Raw genomic sequence first — 26,911 nt, forward strand, 5'->3', positions numbered from 1 at the left:
CCTACTGAATTCCCCGTAAAGCCTCTGATGGGCTACCCTTAACCTATCATTGAAGACAGACTGGTGAACTGGTGCTTCCTTCTATTTCCTAACACTCTCATCTGGACAGACCACTTGGGAGGCCAGGAAACGCCAGCATGCAGCTGGCTGAAATCACATTTTGAAATCGTACATACATGTCTGTTTTGATGGGTACCTTTAGTTATGTGCAAGCTACTGTAAATCCTTTTAGAAACAAGTTGAAAAGTCAGCAAGTCATGTGAGCAAAGGGAAATATATGACACAACATTTCTTTTTGAAAAAATTTTATTTATTTTCACTTTTTTTTTTTTGAAAGGCGGTAGGGAGAGAAAGAAAGAGACATTCCATTAGCTAGTTCATGCTCCAAATGCCCACAACAGCCAGGGCTGGGCCATACCGAGGTCAGGAACCTGTAACTCAACCTGGGTCTACCACATGGGTACCAGGGGTCTAAGCAGTTGGGCCATCACCTGTTACCTCCCAGAGATGTACAACTGCACACCCCAATTAATTTTTTTTTAAAAGAGATGTATTTTAGTTGCTGGCATTGTGCTACAGTGGGTAAAGCCATTGCCTGCAACACCCACATTCCATACTGGTACCAGTTTGAGTCCCGGCTGCTCCACTTCCCATCCAGTTTCCCTGTTAATGCACCTGGGAAAGCAGTGGAGGATGGCCCAAGCAGATGGAAGATGTCTCTCCCTCTCTGCCTCTCTCTCTGTAACTTTGCCTTTCAAACAAATAAAATAAAATCTTCAAAAATAAATGACTCTGTCCAATTTAACAACACAACAAGGATTTATTTGAAAGGCAGAGTTACGGAGAAAGAGAGAGAGACACACAGAGGTCTTCCATCCACTGGTTCACTCCCCAAATGGCTGCAACAGCTGGGGTTGGGTCAGGCTGAAGCCAGGAGCTTCCTTCACACAGGTGCAAGGGTCCAAGCACTTGGGTCATCCTCTGGTGCTTTCCCAGATACATTAGCAGGGAGCTGGATGGGAAGTGGAGCAGCCGGGACTCAAACCGGTGCCACAGATGGTGGCTTAACCTACTAAACCACAATGCTGGCCCCTTATTTTTATTTTTAATAAAGATTTATGTATGGGGGCCAGTGTTGTGGCATAATGGGTCAAGCTGCCGCCTGCATGCCATATGGACACTAGTTCAAGTTCTGGCTGCTTTGCTGCTACTTTTAAAAAATTAAGAGGCAGAAAGAGAGCGAGGTCTTCCATCTGCTGGTTCACTCCCCAGTTGGCTGCAATGGCCAGAGCCGTGCCAATCCCAAGCTAGGAGCCAGGAGCTTCCCCCAGGTCTCCCACACAGGTGCAGAGACCCAAGGACCTGGGCCATCTTCTACTGCTTTCCCAGGCCATACCAGAGAGCTGGATCAGAAGTGGAGCAGCCGGGACTTGAACCAGCACCCATATGGGATGCCAGTACTGCAAGCGGCTTTACCTGCTATGCCACAGCGCCGGCCCCTGCTTTGCTTCTGATCCAACTTCCTGCTAATGGCTGCAAAGCAGAAGATGGCCTAAGTGCTTGGGTCCCTGCCACCAACAGGGGAGAACTGGAAATGGCACAGCCCTGGTCACTGCAGCCATTTGGGGAATGAACCAGTGGATGGAAAATCTAACTCTGCTTTTCAAATAAACAAAAAAATTTTAAAAAATTGTATATGTATTTATTTATTTGAAAGGCAGAGTGACGAGAGAAAGAGAGAAGAGAGAGAGATCTTCCACGCCCTGGCTCACTCTCCAAATGGCCACAGCAACCAGATCTGGGCCCAGCCAAAGCTAGGAGGCTAGGAGTCAGGAACTCTATCCTCGTCTCCACATGTGTATCAAGGCCCAAGGACTTGGACCAGCTTCAGCTGCCTTCCCAGGTGCTTTAGCAGGAAGCTGGATCAGAGCAGCTGGAACTGGAACTGTCCCTCTGATATAGGGGCTGATTCACTTCTGAAATGGTCACAATGGCTGGTCCAGGCCAAAGCCAAGCACTTGGAACTCAGCCTGCGCCGCGGCTCAGTAGGCTAATCCTCCACCTTGCGGCGCTGGCACACCGGGTTCTAGTCCCGGTCGGGGCACCGATCCTGTCCCGGTTGCCCCTCTTCCAGGCCAGCTCTCTGCTGTGGCCAGGGAGTGCAGTGGAGGATGGCCCAAGCACTTGGGCCCTGCACCCCATGGGAGACCAGGAGAAGCATCTGGCTCCTGCCATCGGATCAGCGCGGTGCGCCGGCCGCAGCGCGCTACCGCGGCGGCCATTGGAGGGTGAACCACCGGCAAAAAGGAAGACCTTTCTCTCTGTCTCCCTCTACTGTCCACTCTGCCTGTCAAAAATAAATAAATAAAAAAAAAGAACTTGGAACTCCAATGAGTCTCCCACATGTGTGGCAGGGGCTCAAGGACTTGGACCATCTTTTGCTGCTTTCCCTAGCACATTAGCAGGGATCTGGATTGGAAGCAAAGCAGCTGGGACTTGAACCAGAACCCATATGGGATGCCAGCATTGCAAGCAGTGGCTTAACCTGCTGTAACACAAGGTTAGCCCCAGCAACACACATTTCTTAATTACGCACCGACTAGGCTTTTGCCCCTGGGCTCTGCTACTAACAAATGTATACTGAGCTTTGCTGCCTCAGTCCCTGTATCAGGGACCTGGGACCTCAATGGTGACAAAGAGCGACACATGCTCTTCTCTGAGTGGGTCCATGCTGGGAAGAAGCTCATCGATTTCCTCGCCAAACCCTCTGAGCACTACTGGGGCCAGGAGCTCCCATCCAAGACCCTGGCTTATTTGCTTAACCTGCTGCACCACAATGCTGGCCCCTCTTCTATCAACTTGTTCTCATGTATTACGTGGTCCTAAGTGGCTCCTCACTTCAGGAAGATTCAAGTACTATTCAACTGACTCCAAATTGCCCCAAGCTAGTGCCTGGCTAAGTCAGAGAATGTAAGGCAACTCTGGAGAGATTGCTCATTGTCTCCCAGTATCCATTTCCTCCTTCCTTCCTCTCAGGATCACAGCTCTGCATTCTAGATGGGGCATCCAGTCACTTAGCCAGACCAGATTTCCCAGGCTTCCTTGTACCCAGGGCTGGCTATGTGTCTAAGCTGCCAAAAGGCTGTAGGCCTAACTGATAGGTGCAGTTTCTGGGTCTCCGTCTGCAATGGTTTGGCACTCCTACCTCTTTCTCAACCACAGGTTGGAACATAGTCATGGCCATGGGGAATTGGCTTCCACAACACAGATAAGGTCAGATAACAGTCAGGTCCTTAGATGACCTCATGGGCCAAAGCACAACTACTTGGACCATCTACTTCAGGATTGTCACATGACAGGGGAAGATGGAGGAAGGCAAGGGAAGAGACAGGAAGAGAAGAGAGAAAGAAACCCATAGCTTTTTTAAGCTACTGCATTTTTTTAAAAAGGAGAACATACTTTTTTTTAAAAAGATATTTATTTATTTTTTACTTGAAAGAGTTACACAGAGAGAGAAGGAGAGGCAGAGAGGGAGGGAGGGAGGGAGGGAGGGAGGGAGGGAGGGAGAGAGAGAGAGAGAGAGAGAGAGAGAGAGAAAGAGAGAGGTCTTCCATCCGCTGGTTCACTCCCCGGATGGCTGCAACAGCCAGAGCCGCGCCGATCCGAAGCCAGGAGCCAGGAGTTTCTTCCAGGTCTCCCACGTGGGTGCAGGGGCCCAAGGACTTGAACCATCTTCCACTGCTTTCTCAGGCCACAACAGAGAACTGGATCGGAAGTGGAGCAGCCGGGACTCAAACCAGCATCCATATGGGATGTAGTCGGCGGCTCTACCCACTACGCCACAGTGCCAGCCTGGCTACTGCATTTTTGGATCTCTCTCTCAAGCAATTCAGTGTATTCCTTAACAGATTCAGCAGCCATGATAAAGGACACAGTGGAGAGGTTTCAAAGCCTCTGGCTGACATAGAAAGCTTGGGAACTTTTTAGTCATGTAGCCTGCTCACCAGGGAAGAGGACAAGTGCAGCCCCTGCCTTCATAGCACTTAGACACATGGTAGGGGCAGGGTAGGAGGCACAGGAAGGGAGAGAGGGACAACGATTCAGACTGGTATGGCCAGAAGACAGGGTGACCAGGGATGGAGGGCTGAATCAGTGGTGAAGAAAGGTCTCAGGATGAAGTGACATCTGTGCTGGGATCTTGTAGAACAATGTAGAGGAAGGGTTCCAGGAAGAGGGCACCCAAAACACAAAGGCCCTAAAGCAGGACAATGCAACAGCATAGCTGGAATGCTGGGAGTCAGGGGAGCAGGCAAGGAGGAGGAGAGGTGGGCAGAGCCAAGGCCTGAGCTAGCTTAGGAGTTTAGCTTGGAGTCTACAAGTGATGAGACACCACTGGAAGGGCCTAAGTAGAGGAGATGTGCGAAGTGATTTACACCCCAGATGGATCCCTCTGGCTGTGGAGATGAAATGGTACTGAAAAGGGAGACAGGAGGTGACAGGGCCAGGGCCAAGGGGGTGGCAGTGAAGAAGTGGACTAGAGTCACATTCCAAATACAGTGCTGACAGGATGGATTAGGCACTGGCAGTGGGGGAGAGGTGCAGCACCAGGAGGTAGCACAGGGTTTTACTAGAAACATGGCTGGCTTATTCTGCAATGGAGAAGAAGAGGACAGGAACAGGTCTATGGGACAGAGGAGCTATGGGGATTTGACTGGTGGGGCTCTGATATTTGACCTGATAATAACACTGACTCTAGTCCTAGTTCTCTACTCAGGAAAAGCAGTTATGTGCCCTGGGTGTCAAGGTAGGCTATAGCAATCGTAAGTAAAACACACAGCAGTCACACTCAACTAGTAATGGATGCTCAGTCCTTTTAAAGAGTTTACTAAATGGAAAGAAAAACTTAAAATTCCCTGGGGATAACAATGGACAGGAGCTTGGGTCTATGTTTTATAAACTGAGATTGCATTGATAATTTTGTCTGTTTTTAAAAAAAAAAGCTTGAAAAGAACTGACAAGAGCAAAAAGATCTATCCATGAAGTAGTGTGTCACGCAGCATGCTGGGTGTGGAAGATAAAGAGATCAGTGCTGGCTGTTGCTTTCAAAGAGCTCACAGCCAGGTGGAAAATATGGCTAAGAAATGAGTATGGGGCTGGAGCCATGGCATAGTAGGCTAAGCTTCCACCTGCAGTGCCGGCATCCCATATTGGCGGTGGTTTGTGTCCCAGGTGCTCCTCTTCCGATCCAACTCTCTGTTATGGCATTGGAAAGCAGCAGAGGATGGCCCAACTGTTTGGGCCTTTGCACCGAAGTGGGAGACCCAGAAGAAACTCCTGGCTTCTGGCTTCGGATCCAGCCCAGCTCTAGCCGTTGCAACCATTTGTGGAATGAACTAGCAGATGGAAGACCTTTCTATCTGTCTTGCAAATAAATAAATAAAATCTTTAAAAAAAAAGAAATGAGTATGACATTTCAGAGTCTCAAGCTCCTCACCTGTCCAATGAGGATACAAACCCTCAACTCTGCAGGTTCCAAAAAGATAAAATCCAGAGGTAAATGTCTGTGGGCGCACATGGAGTTTTAGCTCTATCAATTTCACTTTCCAACAAACACATAGAGTAAAGCCAAAATATGGAACACAATCATTTAATTTACAAGAAATAGAATGCTGCCTAAAAACTCAATATGTTCACATATCTCGAAGGATTATATATAAAATATTTTAAAATATTATAAAAGAATCATTTTAAGGCTAAAATAATTCTTTCATACAAAAGGCTAAAACAGAACTTAAGGATAAACAAATTAAAAGTAAATAAAGAGGCAGGTGCTGTGACACTGCCAGTTAACCTGCTGCATGGGGTGTCCTCATTCCATATAGGAGTACCAGTTTGAGTCCTGGCTACTCCACTTCTGATCCAGCTCCCTGCTAATGTGCCTGGGAGGCAGCCAGTGATGGCTCAAGTACTTGAGTCCCTGCCACCCACATGGGGGACAGAGATAGAGTTCCTGGCTCCTGGCTGCAGCCTGGTCTAGCTCCAGCTGTTGTGGCCATTTAAGGAGTGAACCAGTGGATGGAAGATCTCTCTCCCTCTTTCTGTCACTTTCTGAGGAAAGGAAGGAAGGGAGGGAGGGAGGGAGGAAGTTGAATTCTTACTATGGTTTGAATATGTTAAAGGCTTGGTCCCCAGGGTGGTGCTAGCTAGTGGGAGGCAGTAAAACCTTTAGGTGGTAGGGCCTAGCTGGAGGTCCTTACGTCACTGGGGACTGTCCTAGAAGGGTTCTTCTTGTGTGATCTCTTCAATTCTCACATGAGGGTTGCTATAAAAGCCTGAGTCTGGGCCCACCCACTCTCTCTGCTTCCTAGCTTGCCATGTGAAACTACCTCCACACGAACTCCACCACTGCCATCCACTACCCTCACCAGACACCAAACCAATGGGGCCACCCAATCTTGGACTTAAACCTCTAAAATTGTGAGCCAAAATAAACCTGTTCTCTTTATAAAGTTAGTTGTCTCAGGTATTTTGTTGTAATAATGATAAGCTAATACAGTTCCTAACATACTGAAATGTTAAAACAACTATATAGAAAAAAAATTCTGCTAAGGATAAAGTCATATTAACAGAGATGTACCATGATAAGGAAAAAACTACCTTTTATCCAGGGTATTACAGATACTTACAGCTGATAAGGCCAAAATTTGTTGCTGAATTGTTTCTTCATCATTGCTATCAACCCATGGGGGCACAGCAGCTTCTACGGTTTTTAATGGCAAAGACAAAAAAATAGGTTATAATGCAATCTATGATTTAAAATAATGATAAACTTTCTATATGACCATTTAAAACAGCAAAATTTTTTGAAAGAGCTACAGAGAAAGGAGACGGAGACACACAAACACACACACACACACACACACAGTCTTCCATTGGTTGGTTCACCCCCCCAGATGGCCACAATGGCCAGAGCTAGGCCAAGTCAGGCCAAACCCAGGAGCCAGGAGCTTCTTTTGGGTATCCCAAGTTGGTGGCAGGGACCCAAGCACTTGGGCCATCTTCTGCTGCTTTTCCTAGGTCATCAACAGAGATTGGAAGTGGAGCAGCCAGGACACGAACCAGTGCCCATATGTGATGCCAGAATTGTAGGCGGTGGTGCCTCAACGCTAGATGCTAGTCCTACCAGTAACACAACACAAGGCAGACTGAAGGGAAACTCGTTTCATGGTGAAAAGGTCAATCTTTCAAGATGTGTGGATGGACAAAAGGACAGACAGACTGGTGCATTCCATAGTTTGTCCTAAGCCAGCAAATGATGGCAATTAATATCCAAATTGTTAATTGTAAAGTAATATAACCACACTATCACATTCTAAGGAAAACATTAATGTCAGCTAAGCCTCTGCCTGCAGTGCTGGTATCTCATGTGGGTACTGGTTTGTGTCCTGGCTGCTCCTCTTTCCATCCAGCTCACTGCTTATAGTCTGGGAAAGCACTGGAAGATGGCCCAAGTCCTTGGGCCCCCACACCCATGTGGGAGACCCAGAAGAAGCTCCTGGCTCCTGGCTTCAGATTGGCCCAGCTCCAGCCCTTGCAGCCATTTGGGGAGCGAACTAGTGGATGGCAGACCTTTCTCTCTGTCTCTCCCTCTCTCTGTAACCCTGCCTCTCAAATAAATAAGGCCCCACTTCTGGTATGGATAAGACACCCCCAGCCCCAGATCCTCTGAAATTGCTCTTTTTAGGGTGATCAATAACCTCCCAGTTGTCAAATCTCAAGGACATCTCTTAGTTCTCCTCCCTCTAGATCAGTTTCTTTATCTGGAAAACTGGAGATAAGGGTAAGTGGTACGGTTACGGCAACTGTGAACATGTGCACCTGAAACATTTCTGTGGTGCCTTCCCTCCTGGGCATCTATCTGGACCTCTTAGCCCTATCCCACATAGCTGACTGCACACTCCTTGAAATTCTCCACTCTCTGGAATTCCATTGCTTCTCTCCCCAGTTGTCCTCTCTCTGGGGTAGATGGCCATTGGTTCTGAAGGCAGGTTTCAATTTCATCACTCACCAATTGAGTGATCTTCAGCAAATCACTAAACCTTGCTGACTGTTGCTTCTTCCTTTCATTAAAGGAGATGCCACTCAGTAACTGTCTTCCCTCTTCCCCTCCCTAAACACTGTGTATCTTCTGCTCATGTGTGACACATTTCATAAAGGAGTTCACTTGGGGCCGGTGTTGTGGTGCAGCAGGTTAAGCCGTCACCTACAATGCCAGCATCCCATGTGGGCACCAGTTCAAATCCTGGCTGCTCCACTTCCAATCCAGCTCCCTGCTAATGCTCTTGGGAAAGCAATGGAAGATGACCCAAGTGCTTGGGCCCCTGCACCCACATTGTTGATCCAGATGAAGCTCCTGGCTCCTGGTTTTGGCCTAGCTTAGCCTCGGCTGTTGTAGCCACTTGGGGAGTGAACCAGCAGATGGAAGAACTCCCCCTCTCTCTCTCTCTCTCCCTCTCCTTCCTCATCTCCCACATCTCTGTAACTCTGCCTTTCAAATAAATAAAATAAATCTATAAACAAAAAAGCATTCACCTACTCTGGTGGTTCTTATATGACTTGACTATTAATCTGTATCACTAGCCAGAAGTCTCCTCCATGCTTCAAACAGAAACAAACTGCTCTGGGAGCCCATCCGTTTAATTTAGAGTAGTGCTGACCAACAGAACTAGTGTGATATCTGGCACAGAGTAGGTGCTCAAAAAAACTTGGCAGGTTGGGGCCAATGTTGTGGTACAACAGTTAAAGCCACCTCAGGGGACACCCACATCCCATGCTGGAGTACTGGTTCTAGTTCTGGCTACTCTACTTCTGAACTAACTCCCTGCTATTGGGCCTAGGAAGCAGATGATGCCCCAAATACATGGGTCCCTGCTACCAATGTAGGAGACCAGGATGGAGTTTCTGGCTCCTGGCTCCCGAGTGAACCATTTGGGGAGTGAACCAACAGATGGAAAAACCTCTCTCTGTCTCTCCCTCTTTCTCTGCCACTCTTTCAAATAAATAAATGAATCTGTAAAAAATAAATAAAACTTGGCATATTAAATAGGATAAACCTATACCATACCAGACTTTTTTGTATGTTGTTCCTCAACAAATTTTTTCTGCTCCTTCTGAAAATCTCCTATTATTGTCTGTTAGAAAAAATACATAGTTAAATTACTCTGAAAAATTTATTATTAGATAAGAATTACACTCAAGATTTTTGAACTCTATTTGAGACATTCCATTCATTTTCTTTGAATAAAAAGGCTAATAAGTGATACTTCCCCATTTTCCCAACAACAGAGGATCTTCAACGTTTTTGAAATTTTTTTTAAAGAGCTAGTCAGAGTTAGAGAGGGAGAGAGAAACATTTCTTCCATCCGCTGGGTCACTCCCCAGATTGCTGCTGCAGTGGTCAGGGCTGGGCCAGGCCAAAGCCAGGAGTATCTTCTGGGTCTTCCATGTGGGTGGCAGGGACCCAAACACTTGGGCCATTTCTGCTGCTTTTCCCAGGCCATTAGCAGGGAGCTAGATCAGAAGTGGAGCAGCTGGGACATGAACTGGCACCCATACGGGGTGCCAGAGTCACAGGTGGCAGCTTTACTTGACACAACACAATTGCAGCCCCAATGTTTTTGAATTTTAAGTATACAGCCTCCTTTATGACACATCAGTTCTTCAACTGCAAAAATAAAAGGAATTAAAAACTAAATTTCCGGGGCTGGTGTTGTGGTGCAGTAGGTTAAGCCACTGCCTGGGATGCTGGCATCTTATGTGGGTACCAGTTCGAGTCCCAGCTGCTCTGCTTCTGATCCAGCTCCCTGCTAACATACCTAGGACAGCAGCAGAAGATGGCCAAGTGCTTGCGCTCCTGCTACCCACGTGGGAGATCCTGATAAACCTCCTGGCTCCTGGCTTCAACCTGGCCCAGCCTCAGCCATTGCAGCCATTTGGGGAATGAATCAACAGATGGAAGATACTTGTCTGTCTCTCCCTCTAACTGCCTTTCTAACAAATAAATCTTTCATGTCTCATTCCAACAAATAGTACATATAATAAAAAATCTAAGTAACAATATACCTAAGGTTTAATTCATGACCTCCTTAAAGTAATTACCAACATAAATGAAATTACCTAACTCTATACTTTAACACTGCAAAAAATTAACAAATCCAGTTCTTAGAGTTTTAAAGGCATAATGATTAAAATGTTCCTTGGGATGCCCACATCCCTTATCATAGTACCTGTGTTCAAGTTCCAGCTCCTGCTCCCAATTCCAGCTTCCTGCTAATGCACATCATAGAAGGCGATAGCTCAAATACCTGGATCCCTGCCACCTATGTGGAAGACCTGGACTGAGTTCCTGGCTCCAGGCTTTGGCCTGGCCTAGTCTCGGCTGTTGTACGCATTTGGGGAGTGAACCAGTGGGTGGGATATCTTTGTCTATCTCTCTGTCCTATAATACTTCATATATCCTGAAATCTAGCTCAACATTTAATTGACATAATTTAATGAAAAATATCAATATTTTAAGAGTATATTAAAATAAAAACCAAAGTTATTTAAATCAAGTAATTTATATTGTAGTCACTTGTTATACAAAGAGAGAGAAAAAACGAATCTCAACTAATTTTTCTAAGATTATTATTTGAAAGGCAGAGACAGAGAAAGAAGAGACAGAAAGAGATCTTCCATCTACTGGTTCCCTTCCCAAATGGCTGTAACAGCCAGGGCTGGGCCAGGCTGAAGCCAGGAGTCAAGAACTCCATCTTGGTCTCCCACATGGGCGCAGGAGCTCAAGCACTTGGGCCATCTTCCCCACTGCTTTCCCAGGCACATTAGCAGAGAGCTGGATGAGAATTAGAGCACTTGGGACTTGAACTGGTGCTCTGATATGGGATGTTGGAGTTGTAGGCAGTGGCTTAACGTGTTGTTCCACATGCTGGGCTCCTCAACAACTAATGGTTTTATTAGAATAATGATAACCTACTTGGATTTTAAAAAGTTCTTAAGAAGGGACATTATATCAGCTGCTAATGAATTCCATACCTTATCAATGATGTCATCAATTTTTCCTTCTTCTACAGATTTCTTTATGGTTTGTGCAGTTTCAGTAACTGATTCGGTTATTTTTTTCGTTGCAGTCGTTGCAAAGTTAAATAGGTAATCTGTAAAGAATAAAAAGGGTTGCTGTTTCATTCAAATACAATGGTTATTGTACAGCTGGACCTCGGTATCCAAGGGGGATTGCTTCCAGGGGCCCCAAGGATACTAAACTCTAGGGATACTCAAGTCCCTTAGAAAAAAATGATAGGTTTGCATATAGTCCACACACATCCTGCCATATACTTTAGTAAACTCTAGATTCCTTATAATAGCTAATACTACGCAAATGCTATGTAAAAACAGTTGTTACAATGAGAAGAAAAAAATCTTAAGTGTTCAGTACAGGTACACTGTTTCTTTCAGCTATTTTTGAACTGCAGTTAGTTGAACCCTCAGATTTGGAGGGTAGGTGAATGGAAAATGATAGGGGTGTTCCTTGTTAATTGGGGCTTGAAACAAGGAGTGCCAAGCGCTGCTAGGGTGAAAAGGCCCCACTTGCTCAGAGTACTTACTGGTCATCCAGACTCTTGTAAAGACAGGCGGCATACTCCCTCCCCTACCAGCCATTTCAAACTTTTCTTGTCCTTCTCAAGTCTCTAGTTTTACCTTGTCTCAGTAATCTCCCCTCTTACTTACCAACAGGAACAAGGCTCCTTTATGCTCTTTGTCTTTTAGACTCCAAGGATACTACCTTTTTTTCCTCCTCCCCTCCTGTTCAAAAAATAATGTTCCTCTTTTCCCAGATTAACCCACCCCATGATAAATCTGGGTGATTTTTTTAATAAACAGAAATCTTGGCACGCCCTAACAGAAACATAAAATTCTCTTAAGAATGAACAAATATGTAAAAGATTAAAATTGGAAAACACAAACTTTCCCGTTTACGAAATAAACCTTGAAATCAGCTTTCCTGGAGACCCAAAACACGTATCAAGGTTCTAACGTACTATAATACAAAGGTCCTGGGGCTGGCACAGTGGTGTAAAAGGCTGGGCTTCTGCCTGCATCTCATATGGGCACTGGTTCAAGTCTTGGCTGCTCATTTCCAATCCAGCTCCCTGCTAATGTGTCTGGAAAAGCAGTGGGAGATGGCCCAGGCCCTTGGGCCCCTGCAACCATGTGGGAGACCAGGAAGAAGCTCCTGGCTCCAGCCCAGCCCAGCCCCAGCCATGGTGGCCATTTGGGGAGTGAACCAGCAGATGGAAGATCTCTCTCTCCTTCTCTGTATCTCTGCCTTTCAAATATTTATTAATTTGAAAGGCAGAGTTATAGACAGGCAGAGGCAGAGAAGAGAGAGCTAAGCTGATCTGAAACCAGGAGCCAGGAGCTTCTTCTGGGTCTTCCACATGGGCGCAGGGGCCTAAGGACTTGGGCCATCTTCCACTGCTTTCCCAGGCCATAGCAGAGAGCTGGATTGGAAGTGGAGCTCTTGGGACTTGAACTGGTGCTCTGATATAGGATGCCAGCACTGCAGGTGGCAGCTGTATGTACTACGCCACAGTGCTGGACTGATAAATAAATCTTTAAAGGCTCATATAAAGGCCCATTTATAGATGAACATTACTTCAAAGTCCACAGTTTGTAGAACCCCAGCTACAGGAACAGACATGAGGCAGGCAGGGAAGCCGGAGCTACTGGGGATGCTTCCAGGAAATACTTTGCATGTTAGGGCAGTCATGCCCCTGTTACTTGCACTTATTGAGGGGGCGGGCCGGTGGACTTGCACAATACTTGTGCAGGGAGAAGACCCTAATGAGGGAACTCAGCACACCTGATTACATCCTGACTCTCTGAGTGGCATCACTCACTTCCAGGCAATAGTCCTGTGGATATCTGAGTGGGCAGTATCTTCTCCCAGTCTGAATCACCCTCTCTCCAACTTCCCGTATTTATGTAAGTCACATCAATATGCCATTACAACTATACTACAAGATACTACTTGAAGGGCCAGCTTTATGGCACAGCAGGTTAAACAGCAGCTTATGATGCCACCATCTGAGACTAGAGTACTAGTTTGAGTTGCAACTACTCCACTTCTGGTCCAGCTCCCTACTATTGTGCCTGAGAAGGCAGTGCAGAATGGCCCAAGTGCTTGGTCCTTTGCCACCCACATTGGAGACCATGATGGAGTTACTAGGCTCTGGGCTTTGGCCTGGCCCAGCTCTGGTGCTTTGGGGAGTGAACCAGTGGATAGAAGACAGTCCCCTCTCTTTTACATAAATATACCCTTTAGAAAAGTATACTATTTGCTACTTATCTTTGATCTTAAAATTTGTTTTTAATTTACTTATTTCAGAGGAGGGGGAAGAGAGAGAGAGAGCACTCCCCCATTCATTGGTTCACTCCCCAAATGCCCTCAATGGTGGTTGTTGGGGGAGAGGGCTGGGCCAAAGACAGGAGCCAGGAACCTAATCACTCGGGTCATCACCACTTGCCTAACAGGGTTTGCATTAACAGGAAGCCGGAGTCAGAAGCAGGAGCCGGGTTTTGGACTCAGATACTGCCATGTGGGAGGCAGGTGTCTTAACCATTAGGCTAAATGCCCTCCTTTATCTTTGGTCTTATTCTCACTATCGTCACCCTCCTAGTCTACGCTCCAACGACCACACAGAAATTCTTTAGTACCTCCAAGAAGGTCTCAAATGTGTTATTCCTTGGTTTGTAAAACTTTTTATCTGCTATCCCTTTATCTGGCTGACTCCACGCATTCTGTGGTCTCCACTTTAAATGTCATTTCTCCTTGGGAAATGTTTCCTGGTTCTTGACCAAGGTAGATGACCTTGAGATGTACTCATATCCCTCAGCATCTTGTTTTGCCCCGTCAACAATATCCGTCATCACACCTACACTGAAAGCCCATCCTAAGCCCTATCAGGGCAGGAACGGAAGCTAATTCACCACCTAAGTACATGCTAACGGATAAATGGGGAGTGACATAATAAACGACTATTTACACAATGAGCAAAATGGGTAGATATGTATACTAATTCTTAAAATTATTCTTTGAAGATAAAGAAGTCTAAAGTTATAAAAGAATAAGATTCTTTAATATTTTCTCATTTTTATCCTCTTGAGAACTATCATTTCAAAACTGGCATTTTAGCATAATATCCTCAACTCTCAGATTTTAATGACTCTGGGTAGCATTTAGTGAACACACTGAACATTCAAGAAAGCACAGTTCTTGTCTTCAAGATATGTCCAATTGTAAACCTAAATAAATGAGTGAATGAATAAGCCAAAGACAAGAAAAGCAAGATTATTAATTAAGCCAGCCTGTTAGCACTCAGAGGAGGATGACAAAGTATCTCCTGAGAGTTGAGTGCCCTGGATTCTGAAGACAGTGGGAGTGAGAAGCAGGATAGCACGAGGCAAGATTTTCAGGTAAAAAAGCCACAAAGGGGCCAGCGCTGTGGCGTAGGGGGTAGAGCCACCAAGCCACAGCCTGCAGTGCTGGCATCCCATATGGGCACCAGCTGGAGTGCTGGCTGCTCCACTTCAGATCCAGCTCTCTGCTATAGCCTGGGAAGGTAGCAGATGACCCAAGTCCTTGGGCCCCTGCACCTGTGTTGGAGACCTGGAAGAAGCTCCTGGCTCCTGCTCCTGGCTTTGGATTGGCGCAGCTCTGGCCACTGCGGCCATCTGGGGAGTAAACCAACAGATGGAAGATCTGTTCCTCCTTCTTCTCTCTCTCTGCCTCTGCAACTCTGCCTTTTAGATAAATAAATCAATCATTTTTTTAAAAAAAAAGACAGAAAGACAAGACCTGGTTTATTCATTTTACAGACACCAGCAGGTACCTAGTAAAAGAGTTTATTATTAAAAGCCTAGGGAAAAAATGAGACTACAAGAGTTAACAGGGAATAAAAGGAGTACAAGGTCCACTTGAGGAACTCAGGTACAAAGAGAAGGTCTGAAATGAGGCAGTGACCAAAGCAAAGTCAAATCCAAATCTTTTTGAGTGACTACGCTGACTGGCTACGCAATAGCCCATCTCCTTCCTCCTAGCCAAAAGCACCTCAATTTTGATGGGTGCCTATGTGGCCAGCACTAGAGAATAACTTCGATAAGTGTGTACCAATCAAGACCGGCACTGCCTCCTCCAGAGTCTGCCAGATACTTGCTTTGAAAGTCCTTTGAAGCTTCAGAAAAGCCATGGGGCAGCTCTGGCCAGAGACTGGAGGGGACATTTGTAAGGTAGCATCTTGGAGAGATTTTCTAATAAAAGGGAGCTGTTGGGAGAGTTCCCTTCCTCCCTTTCTGCTATAGTTGATGTCTTGTGCGCCTCAAGTGACCCACCTGAGGACAGAAACCAACTGTGAATGAAGGAAAGTGTGCGAAGGGGCAGCTTCCCTGAGCACTACACTGAACCTCGCAACTAACCCTGGGAACTGGGAAGACTGACTCATTGTATTACCTTTTTTAAAAAATAAATTTATTTATTTGACAGGGTTACAGAGAGGCAGAGGCAGAGAGAGAGGTCTTCCATCTGCTAGTTCACTCCCCAAATGGACCAACAGCCAGAGCTGGGCCAATCCAAAGCCAGGAGCCAGGAACTTCTCCTGGGTCTCCCATGCAGGTGCAAGGGCCCAAGGACTTGGGCCATCTTCTACCGCTTTCCCAGGCCATAGCAGAGAGCTGGATTGGAAGTGGAACAACTGGGACTTGAACTGGAGCCCATATGGGATGCCAGCACTGCAGGTGGCAGCTTTACCTGCTACGCCACAGCACCATCCCCCACTGTGTTTCAACTGTTTATGTGAACAATGCAGTTTATGTTGGATACCTGCTTTCCCTCTGGGAGTCTGGGATTCTGGTGTGGTAGGCAGAGGGTGACTAAATGACCAGCCCACAACAGAAACTCTGGCTGCGGAGTCCTAATGAGCTGCCCTGGCAGGTCCCATTGCACTGTGTTGTCACAACTCCTTGCTTGAGCAATTCTGTATGTCCTGTGTGACTCTACTGTGCCTTTTTCTCTCACATTTCACTCTATGTATGTTTCCCTTTGCTTGGTAGCCTTTTACTGTAATAAAATCATGGCCATGAGTCCTTTGAGCGAATCATCAAATTTGGGGTGGTCTTGGGGACCTCCTGACACAATGAAACTCTAGTGAAGCCTCGCGTTGCTGGACTATCTGTAACTTGCAAATGATGTAATAATAAAGACAGCAAGTGGGGGGAACTCAAACACAAGCCATGTGCCTGTAAAGCCCAAGCTCCTGCCCCAACCCCGTACTGCCTTGTGTCAGATAGGCAAGTGACCAGGGTTTGCAGAATTGAAAGGAACGTCAAGATGAAGGCAGGCAAGATTCTCAAAGGCCAGCAAAGCCATTGGTTTGTCAAAGTAAACAAGAAGGTAGAGGTTAAGGCCTGCTGCTAGAATAGGAAAAGAATAAGAGTATAGTGTGATAAAGGCTTTCTCTATTTAGAAAATTCTGTTCACTTCTCTTGTCATCTTGACCTCTTAGCCTTACTTCAGTAGTCTTAAGGAATATAAATGACTTCTCTACAAAAGTCTTTCAGATACTTAAGCAATGTCTCTAAGTTACTTCTTCAAATTAAAATCCCCAGTTCTAAAAAGCATTATTCAGAAGCCACAGGATATAAGCTCTTGACCATTTGTACTGCAAACCTGAGTTTGTCATCAGAATTCAATTAGATATTTTACTTCTGTATCAAAGCAGACACATACTTTCCTACATACACAATAACTTTTGGAGCCTTCTTAGTTAGGAAGTTAGGCACCTGGAACTTGAATGAACTTTTCTTAGAGATAAAAAGGAAGACAGCCTAAAAGTTCCATTGCAATACTAACATATTCAAAGGAGGAGAAAGAGTAAGTAGCTCTTCCTCCATTCCTGACTATGTACTTGCCTTAGGGATTGACAAATCCAAAGCTCATCTTTGGTAACCCTCTCACCAAGGTAAACTGTAGCAACGACTGAAATATTTTAACACTCCCAGAGGCAGACGTGCTTTTTTAAAATAAAGGATACCAGGGCCGGCGCTGTGGCATAGTCACTTAAATCCTCCGCCTGCGGTGCCAGCATCCCATATGGGCACTGGTTGTAGTCCTGGCTGCTCCACTTCTAATCCAACTCCCCACTATAGCCCGGGAACGCAGTAGAAGATGGCCTGGACACTTGGGCCCCTGCACCCATGTGGGAGACTTGGAAAAAGCTCCTGGCTTTAGATTGGTGCAGCTCCGGCTGTTGTGGCCATTTGGGGAGTAAACCGCAGGTGGAAGAACTTTCTGTCTCTCCCTCTCACTGTCTGTAAATCTACCTCTCAAATAAATAAAAATAAAATCTTTCAAAAAAATTAAAAATAAAGGATACCAATAAAGCACTAATTTGGTTGACTTGAACAAATCCCACCAACCAATTTGGTTTTTGTTCCTAAAATTTATTTATTTTATCTGAGAGGTAGAGTTAGATACAGAGAGGAAGAGAGAGATAAGTGGTGGTGGTATGTTCCATCCACTGGTTCTCTCTCCAGATGTCTGCAACAGCTGCAACTGGGCAGATCCGAAGATCCAAAGCCAGGAGCTTTTTTTTTTTTTAAAGATTCATTTATTTATTTGAAAGTCAGAGTTATACAGAGAGAGGAGAGGGAGAGGGAGAGGGAGAGAGGTCTTCCATCTGTTGGTTCACTCCCCAATTGGCCGCAAAGGCTGGAGCTGCGCCAATATGAAGCCAGGAGCCAAGCACTCACTTGGGCCATCTTCTACTGCTCTCCCAGGCCATAGCAGAGAGCTGGATTGGAAGTGGAGCAGCAGAGTCTAGAGCCAGTGCCCATATGGAATTCAGGCACTGCAGGCGACGGCTTTACCCACTACACCACAGTGCCAGCTTCAAGCCAGGAGTTTCTTCTGGGTCTCCTTCTTAGGTACAGGGGCCCAAGCACTTGGGCCATCTTCCACTGCTTTCCCAGGCCACTAGCAGGGCGCTGGATGGGAAGTGGAGCAGCCAAGACTCAAACCCGAGCCCATATGGGATGCCAGCTTAACCTATTATGCCACAGGGCAGCCCCCAGCCAATCAATTTGTATTAAGTAAAGTTGCTGCCAGGGCCGCCATCCCATACAGCCACAGGTTTATTTCTGGGCTGCTCCACTTCTGATCCAGCTCCCTGCTAATGTCCTGGAAAGCAGTGGAAGATGGCCCATGTGTTTGGAACCCTGCCACCCATGTGGTAGTCCTGGATGAACCTCCTGGCTCCTGGCTTCAGTCTGGCCCAGCATGGCCATTAAGGCCATTTGGGGAGTGAACCAGCAGATGCAAGATCTCTCTTTCTCTCTCTTACACTCTATGTAAATTTTTCAAATAAATGGGTCAGCACTGTGGTGCAGAAGCCTAAGCCTCTGCCTGCAGTGCCAGCATCCCATATGGGCAGCAGTTTGTGTCCTGGCTGCTCCTCTTCCAATCCAGCTCTCTGCTTATGGCCTGGGAAAGCAGTGGAAGATGGTCCACGTGCTTGGGCCCCTGCACCCATGTGGGAGACCCAGAAGAAGCTCCTGGCTCCTGGCTTTGGATGGGTCCAGCTCAGGCCATTGCAGCCATTTTGGGAGTGAACCAGCAGATGGAAGACCTGTCTGTCTCTCCTCCTCTCTGTAACTCTGCCACTCAAATAAATTAAAAAGCCAAAACAAACAAATATGCAAACCTTAAAAAAAGATCATTAGGAGTGAGGCTCAGAAAAGTTTAATTTCATTTCTCTAAACACAAATGAGTCTTCTTAAATATAGTACAAGTATGGGGCCTGTCATGTGGCACAGTGGGCTAAAGCCACGGCCTGCTGCGCCGGCATCCCATATGGGTGTTATTTTGAGTCCTGGATGCTCCACTTCCTTTCTAGCTCCCTGCTGATGGCTTGGGGAGGCAGCAGAGGATGGCCCAAGGGCTGGGGCCCCTGCAACCATGTGGCAGAGCTAGAACCAGCTTCTGGCTTCGGCCTGGCCCAACTTAGGTCACTGCAGCCATTTGGGGAGTGACCCAGCGGATGGAAGATCTCTTTTCTGTAACTCTGCCTTTCAAATAAATAATGTAGAAATAAAAAAATCTGAGTAACTCTTATCTTCAAGTTTGTGTATAAACTGGAATCTTTTATACCTTTCTAAAATCACATACATTTCAAAAACAAGAGTTCTCATGTATTCTAAGACTTAAGTTCACAATTTATGTGTAGGTTGGTACTTCCATCTAACCTCTGTCTCAGCAAACATCAAAAGAGAATCTGGTGAGGAAAGAAAGATGGCAGCATCAGTTTCAAAGTAGACATAATATCAAAAACACAATTAGAAAACATTCAGGAATCTATTACTAAATACAAATATAAAATTTCAAGTTGACAGTAAAGCCCTAAGTTTGAGGAAGCTTGATACTCCCTTGATGCTAAATGAAAACGGCTCTCTATGTTCTGTGAAACTGAACAGACATTTATATCATGCTGCTCCTGAGTCCCACTTTTATCTATCCCAACCACCCTATATCGTCTCCCTGATCTAGCTAGACTCACTTCCTTAAGAGTGGGCATTTGGCATTAGATTCTGATTGGGACGCCTACATCCTGTGTCTGTGTGCTTGAGTTTGAGTCCCAGCTCCACTCCCAATTCTGGCTTCCTGCTAATGTGCTGAGAAGCAGCAGGTGATGCTAGTTTTGACATGAATACCATGAGTTCAACCCTAACCCTAACTCTGGAAGCGATGCACCAGAAGTGATGTAATTCAAAAAAGCACATGAGATTTTCCCACCAAAACCCAATATGCATGGCACTGGAGGTGGTGACATCACAGGAAGTGACATGTTTTGGGCCGGCACCAAGAGTGACCGGTGATTGATGGCTCGAATAGTTGGGCCTCTGACACCCACGTGGGAGGCCTAGACTGAGCTTCCCGCTCCTGCCTTTGCCTGGCCTAGCCCTAGCTGTTCATTCGGGGAGTGAACTAGTGGATGGAAGATCACCCCCTCACATCTCTTTAATATTCCAAGCTCATTCTTTCCCAATTTTCTACACAGGAAAGTCATCCTCTTTTTAACAATTTCCCTTTTAGCACAGCACTTAGTTGCATTCACTTGTGTGCTACTTGGGAGCCTTGGGCTAAGATTATGCGGTGTCATGATTTGACATCATAATCATATACACTGAGCACATGATTATGCACTACTTGTTTTCCCTGATCCCCTACCCTACAGTAAACTTTTTGAACATTATAGTCTTATTCAAAAGACTATAAAAAGTGTGTTTCCCCACTCTAAGGCTTCTCTTTCCCCATCGGTCCTACCTCTTTTAGTAGATTCTTTTTTAATAAAAGGATTTATTTACAGATTTATTTATATGAAAAACAGAATTACAGAGAGAAATAGGGAGGGAGAGGAGTTAAGAGCGGGGGGGGGGGGAGGAGAAATCTTCCATCTGTTGGTTCACTCCCCCAAATGGCTGAGATGGCCAGATGGGGGCCAGTCCGAAGCTATGAGCCAGGAGCTTCTGGGTCTCCCATGTAGGTGTAGGAGACCAAGCACTTGGGCCATTGTCTGCTGCCTTCCCCAGGCACATTAGCAGGGAGTAGCTGGGGCTCGAAATGGTGCCCACATGGGATGCTGGCATCATATACAGTGGCTATACGCAGTCCACCGCAATGCCACCCCCAGATTTATTTATTTGACAGGCAGAATAACAGAGAAAGATGCAGAGATAAAAAGATCTCCAATCTGCTAGTTCACTTCACAAATGGCTGCAATGACTGGAGTTGGTCCAGTTCCAAGCCAGGAGCCAGGAACTGTATCCTGGTAATCCACATGGGTGGTAGGAGCCCAGGTGCTTGGGCCATCTTCCCCTGTATTCCCAGATGCATTAGCAGGGAACTGGATCGAAGAGGAAAAGCCAGGATTTGAATTTGTGCTCCAGTATGGGATGCTGGTGTTAAAAGTGGTGGCTCAGTTTCCTCTTAATGCACCTGGGAAAACAGTGGAGGGTAGCCCAGGTGCTTGGGCTCTTGCACCCATACGGGAGACCGGGAAGAAGCTCCTGGCTCCTGGCTTCAGCCTGACCCAGTCCTGGTTATTGCAGCCATTTGGGGAATGAACCGGCAACGGAAGATCTTCCTAACTCCACCTTTCAAATTAAAAGAAAGCACAATTAGAATAAAATAAATAAACCACTATAAGAATTTGTTATCTACCTTGGCTGCAGTTCTGCTTTAAGACTCACCTCCTCAAAGATGCTTTCTTTGTCCTTCCCTCCCCACACCTGCCCCCTCACTAGACTGTACACTTGGAAACAGCATGGGCTTTGAAATTAGTCAAATATAGGTTCAAATTCCACTTCTATCCGTGTACCTTTGGCTCCACAACTCTGGGTTTGTCTCCCAACTCAATGGAGATGTGTAACGTATCACGTATAAAGTATGTGGTACTGTAACTTGCACGTGTTAAGGATAAAGATCCCATTACACCTAAAGAGCAGACACCGTCAGTCACGGTCAGTGTCTTTGAAACAACACGTTCTAAGAGCAAAACGGCACTTTTAAAACCAATTCAAGCTCGCCGCGTCCCCCTTCCTGAATGCGGACGAGGGGAACGTTGGCGAGATGGACGACCATCTCATCAAACCTCAAGGCGTCGGGCGCGGACCGCTTTACTTCGGCCACGCTTCCGATGGATACAAACTTTGCAGAGCGACACGTCCTTCCTCAGGCACTTCAAAGGTAGAACTTGACTTCCAGGTGAAGCTGCAACCTTGCCCAGATCCTCCCCAGGGCTCTCCCGGAGAGGACTGACCGACAGACACACCTCCCCTCCGCCGGAGCCAGTCAGGCCAGCCCCGCCCGTGACGCGCAGGAGGAACGCCAGCAGCCCCCACCCCTAGCCCTCTGTCCCAGGGGCCGGGAGAGACTCACTGCCAAAGCCTTTGGCCTGGTGGAGGAGCTCCTGGTCCCCCGCCGGCTGCTGCTCCTCCTGCACAGGGGACTCTGCCTCCGCTTCGAGGCGCGGTTGGGGCGGAGCGTCTCCCGCGGGCTGCCCATCTCCCACCGGCTGCTCGTCGTCGTTCGCCGCCGGCTGGCGCAACCCAAACCAACTACTTAACCCCCGGAACATCCCGCCGGCGAGGCCGCCGTCGCGGTCGCGGTCACCGGAGAGCCCCCCTGAGCGCCGCCCGCTCCCGACTGCGCTCTGCCGGTCTACTGGGAAGACAGCCGGAAGTCAAAGCGACGTCGCAGCGCTCCCTCTGTGCGCGTCTCCCAGCCTCTGTGACGACACCGCCGCCGGCCGCGCGCGCGTCATTTCCGGCCAAAGGCTCCGCCCCTGCCTGCGTCGGTCTTGGCAACCTCGTTGTGCCAGTGGAAAGGAGACAAAGGGCTTTCCCAGTGTAGCCCCGCCTCGTCCGCTTAGCTCTCACCCCAGCTTTGCGGGTAACTGACCTGGCCGTGTGGGCGGCGTCTTTGTCACAGCCCTTCCCAGTCTGTCGTTAGGATTGCCTCTAAGCTGCTTGGCTGGTGCCTTAGCTTTCCCTTTGGAAGTCCAGCTAGGTTGGACGGAAATAGATGTCTGTAGCCTCCTCCTGAGCCCGAATGAAAACCAAACTAGGGCCTGGCAACTTAGTAACACAGAAGACAGAGGAAGGTGTTAAACACCATCATAGGATGCAGTCAGAAGAATGTACACTATGAGAAACCACAGGAAAAACGATGTTGCTTAAATAAGTTGCAAGAAAGAGGGTGGGGTAAGACGGGGGAACACATAGGTTAAAAAAGATTTCAGACACAATAACCCACGGCCACTCGTGCATTTTATTTGAATTCTAATTCAGCAAACACATTTTTTAAAACGTGTAAGAATTGGAAATTCAGGCACTGGATAGAATAATTGATGAAACTAAGGAATTCTGAAATTAAAAAAACTAGTGGTAAACCACAAAACTTACCATCTTAACCATTTTAAGTGTAGAATTTTGTAATTTTAAGTAATTCACATTGTTGTGAAATCAATTTCCGAACCTCTTTTCATCTTGCAAAACAAACTCTACTTATTAAACCAGTCCCCATCTTCCCTGCCCTTGGCTGCATGGGCTGCAGGCGACTACCCTTCTGCTTTCAGTCTCAGAATCTGACTGCTGTAGGTGCGTCTCTTAAGTGCAATCCTACAGCATTTGTCTTTCTGCCACGGGCTCCTTCGGTTTCGCTCGAATGTCCACAAGGCTCTTTCTTGTAGCATATATCCATTTCCTTCTTTCTTAAAGGCCCAACACTATAGCACTGTACGAATGTACCACATCTTATTTATCCATTCACGCGTGGATGAACATGTCAAATGTGCATTTTTAATTGTGGTAATGGTATTGTTGTATGTTTTTAAGGAGTATGTTTTTAAAGAAGTTCTTATCTTTCAGAGAGCCATGTCTGGAATTTACTTCAAATTAATAGAATGGGAGAAGTGGGTGGGGATATAGATGAAACAACCTAGACTATCAGTTGCCAATTGTGGAAGCCAAGTGATTACATTTCTATATTTGGAACCTTCTTCCACATGAACATGTAAAACAAACAAACAACTGGCTATGTGAACAACTAACTACCCTTTTAGAGTAGGAAGTTCATGAACATGTTTTCCAGGCACAGCCTCCAGTGAGCTGTTGTGGAAGGCCAGCCAGGCTTCTTGCTGCCTTGCCCATTTCCAGAAGAGTAGGGCAATTGCAGTGAGCTGCCTCCGAGTACAGAGTTCTGATTTCCCTGCTGCCCAGTTTTGCAGCCTGACTTCTATTTATATCCTACTCAGATCCATGTCTTTAATATAACAAGCCCAATCTGGTTTTTTTTCCCCCTTCAAACAGCTTTATGGAGATATAGTTCACATACCTTATAATTCACCTGTATAAAGCAAACAATTCAGGGTGGGCACATGCCACAGCTGATAAAGCCACTGCTTGCAATCCCAGCATTCCATATTGGAGCACCAGTTTGAGTACCAGTTACTCCGCTTCTGACCCAGCTCCCTGCTAATGCATCTGGGGAGGCAGCAGATGATGGCCCAAGTACTTGGGCCCCTGCCACCTATGTGGGAGACCTGGATGGAGATCCTGGATCCCAGCCCTAGCTGTTGTGGCCATTTGGGGAGTGAACCAGCAGATGGAAGATCTCTCTGAGTCTGTATGTTTCTCTCTCTGTCACTCTGCCTTACAAATAAATAAAAACATAAATCTTTTAAACAATGAAATGAGTATAAAATTCGATGGTATATACATTTTTATATCGCATTATCACATTTCAAAATTGTGGGAAAATATAAGTTTTTCCATTTTAACCATTTTTAAGTGTATAATTCAGTGGCATTAGTAATAATCCCATCTGTTTCTAGAGCCCGAGTATTGATTCAGCTTTAACAATTAGGAGATGTCTGAGGACTGACGCCTTTCTAGGTTTTACTAACTCAGAACCTAAAAGGGCTTGACACTTTCCAGATAAGAATATTTGTTTCAAGCAGGATTGGAAAGAGCCTGGAATTTGACTCAATAGCTGAGGATGAGGGTTCTAACTCTCCTATCTAAAATGAATAACCTTGCATTTTCGCCCTTCAAATTTCCTCCTCTCCAAAAGGAATATAGGTGTGGTCCTGCCTGTAGGGGATCAGGGACCCAGCCCACAAAGCCTTGCTTTGCTTCTTCTCCAGGGCCATCCCAATTCACCCACGGAGCAGACAGCTTTAAAATTGTTCTGAAAGGTGAAATTTTTCACAATAGAGTATTATAAAAGAATTTGGGAGATGAACTTAATAATGAGCCTCTTTTTTATTTAAAACAATCATCTTGAGGGGCCAGCACAAGGTCTATGTGGTATTAGGCTATGAGCAAACATTTATTGCATAAGACACACCCTTCTCCTACACAATTCAGTTAATCTTTACCCTGGTACCATGTTTGTTTTTCTGCTCACTTTTTTTCACTTCGCATTAATAGCACAATAGTTATCATAATAACTCTTATGTATTTATCAAATATCTTTTATCCAGCAGCCTTGTAGCTTAATAGATTAACACAATTTCTTCTGTTTCCTGTGGTTAAAAAGTCTGGCTGTGGGGAGATGTTTTGCGTTGTTGTCCTGGCTTTGCCACTCATATTAACTAATATAGCTTTGGTCATGACATTTCATGTTGCTGAGCCTCAGGTTCCTCATATGAAAGAGGGAGTCACAAGTGCTTTCCTGGTTGTAAGAAGGGAATGAAGCACTGAAATTTGGAAGGAAGCATTACACATGGCAGGTATTAAGTATACACCACAGGCCAGTGCTGTGGCACTGCAATCCCATATGGGTACCAGTGTGAGTCCTAGCTACCCTACTTCTGATCCTGCTCCTTGCTAATGATCCTGGGAAGGCAGTGAAGGATGTCCCAAGCCCTTGGTTCCCTGCACCCACGTGGGAGACCTGGAAGAAGCTCCTGGCTTCAAATGGGCCCAGCTTAGGCCATTGTGGCCATTTGGGGAATGAAGCAGCACTTGGAAGATCCTCTCTCTCGCTCTCTCTGTAACTCTGCGAGGGTGAGAGAGAGGAGGAGAGCATAAGAGACAGCATGTGTTCAAGAACAAGTCCTCTCTTTTTTTTTTTTTTTTGACAGGCAGAGTGGACAGTGAGAGAGAGACAGAGAGAAAGGTCTTCCTTTTTGCCATTGGTTCACCCTCCAATGGCTGCTGCGGCCGGCGCATCGTGCTGATCCGAAGCCAGGAGCCAGGTGCTTCTCCCGGTCTCCCACACGGGTGCAGGGCCCAAGGACTTGGGCCATCCTCCACTGCCTTCCCGGGCCATAGCAGAGAGCTGGCCTGGAAGAGGGGCAACCGGGATAGAATCCAGCGCCCCAACCGGGACTAGAACCCGGTGTGCTGGCGCCACAAGGCGGAGGATTAGCCTGTTAAGCCACAGCGCCGGCCAAGCCCTCTTTCTTTTTTTAAAAAATATTTATTTTCATTTATTTGAAAGAGTTACACAGAGAGAGGAGAGACAGAGAAAGGTCTTCCATTCGCTGGTTCACTCCCCATTTGGCCGCAATGGCCGGAGCTGCGCCGATCTGAAGGCAGGAGCCAGGAGCTTCCTCCTGGTTTCCCATGCAGGTGCAGGGGCCCAAGCACTTAGGCCATCTTTCACTGCTTTCCCAGGCCACAGAAGAGAGCTGGATTGGAAGAGGAGCAGCCAGGGCTAGAACCAGAGCCCATATGGGATGCTGGTGCTTCAGGCTAGGGCTTTAACCCACTGTGCCACAGTGCCGGCCCCTGGAACAAGTCCTCTTAAAGCTTTGCAGAAGGACGGAAAGGGAAGTAGGAGCAGTGAATCCTATTAGGGTGGGGGTGGAGCTGACACCTGTGGATGGGCCATGTGGTCACCTGGCTTCCAGCAATGGCTGCAGGGGCTGGAGCCCAGGATAGTGTCTGGGGTGTAGATCATGCCACAGATAAGACTGTGCCATTTTACTAACAAAAAGTGTACACCAACCTGTTTCACACTCTTTGCACTGGATCCTCTGGAAGATTTGTTTCGTTAACAAACTCCTCCATGCTTCCTGTGCTTTTACAAGGTGTTTCTTCTATGTATTGTTTTCGAATGGAGACCTAGGTCCACCCCAAGGATGCCCTGCTGAGTGAAGCCTCTGTTTATTTTCTAAGAAGTTGGCATCAGTATCCCAAGCTGTTTACTGCTTCTTCCACGACAGTGCTCATTCATCCTTACTGGGGAGAAACTCTCTTTTGTTTCAGAAGTCATTGAATTTTGCTATACAAAGTT

General features: G+C 46.6%; 1 protein-coding gene across 1 annotated transcript in view; it reads right to left on the reverse strand.

Moving 5' to 3' along the window:
- Nucleotides 1–22,359, reverse strand: part of SYAP1 (synapse associated protein 1) — a 36,579-nt gene extending 14,220 nt beyond the window's left edge. Inside the window, exons 1-4 of the mRNA XM_062183202.1 lie at nt 22,046–22,359; nt 11,092–11,210; nt 9,125–9,191; nt 6,687–6,760 (exon numbers count right to left, since the gene is read on the reverse strand). Coding sequence (XP_062039186.1) covers nt 6,687–6,760; nt 9,125–9,191; nt 11,092–11,210; nt 22,046–22,244 — 459 coding nt within the window. The 5' untranslated portion in view covers nt 22,245–22,359. The remainder of the gene's footprint in view (nt 1–6,686; nt 6,761–9,124; nt 9,192–11,091; nt 11,211–22,045) is intronic.
- Nucleotides 22,360–26,911: the final 4,552 nt, after the last annotated feature.

The sequence above is a fragment of the Lepus europaeus genome, chromosome X (assembly GCF_033115175.1).
Source record: "Lepus europaeus isolate LE1 chromosome X, mLepTim1.pri, whole genome shotgun sequence".
NCBI classification, from domain to species: Eukaryota; Metazoa; Chordata; class Mammalia; order Lagomorpha; family Leporidae; genus Lepus; species Lepus europaeus.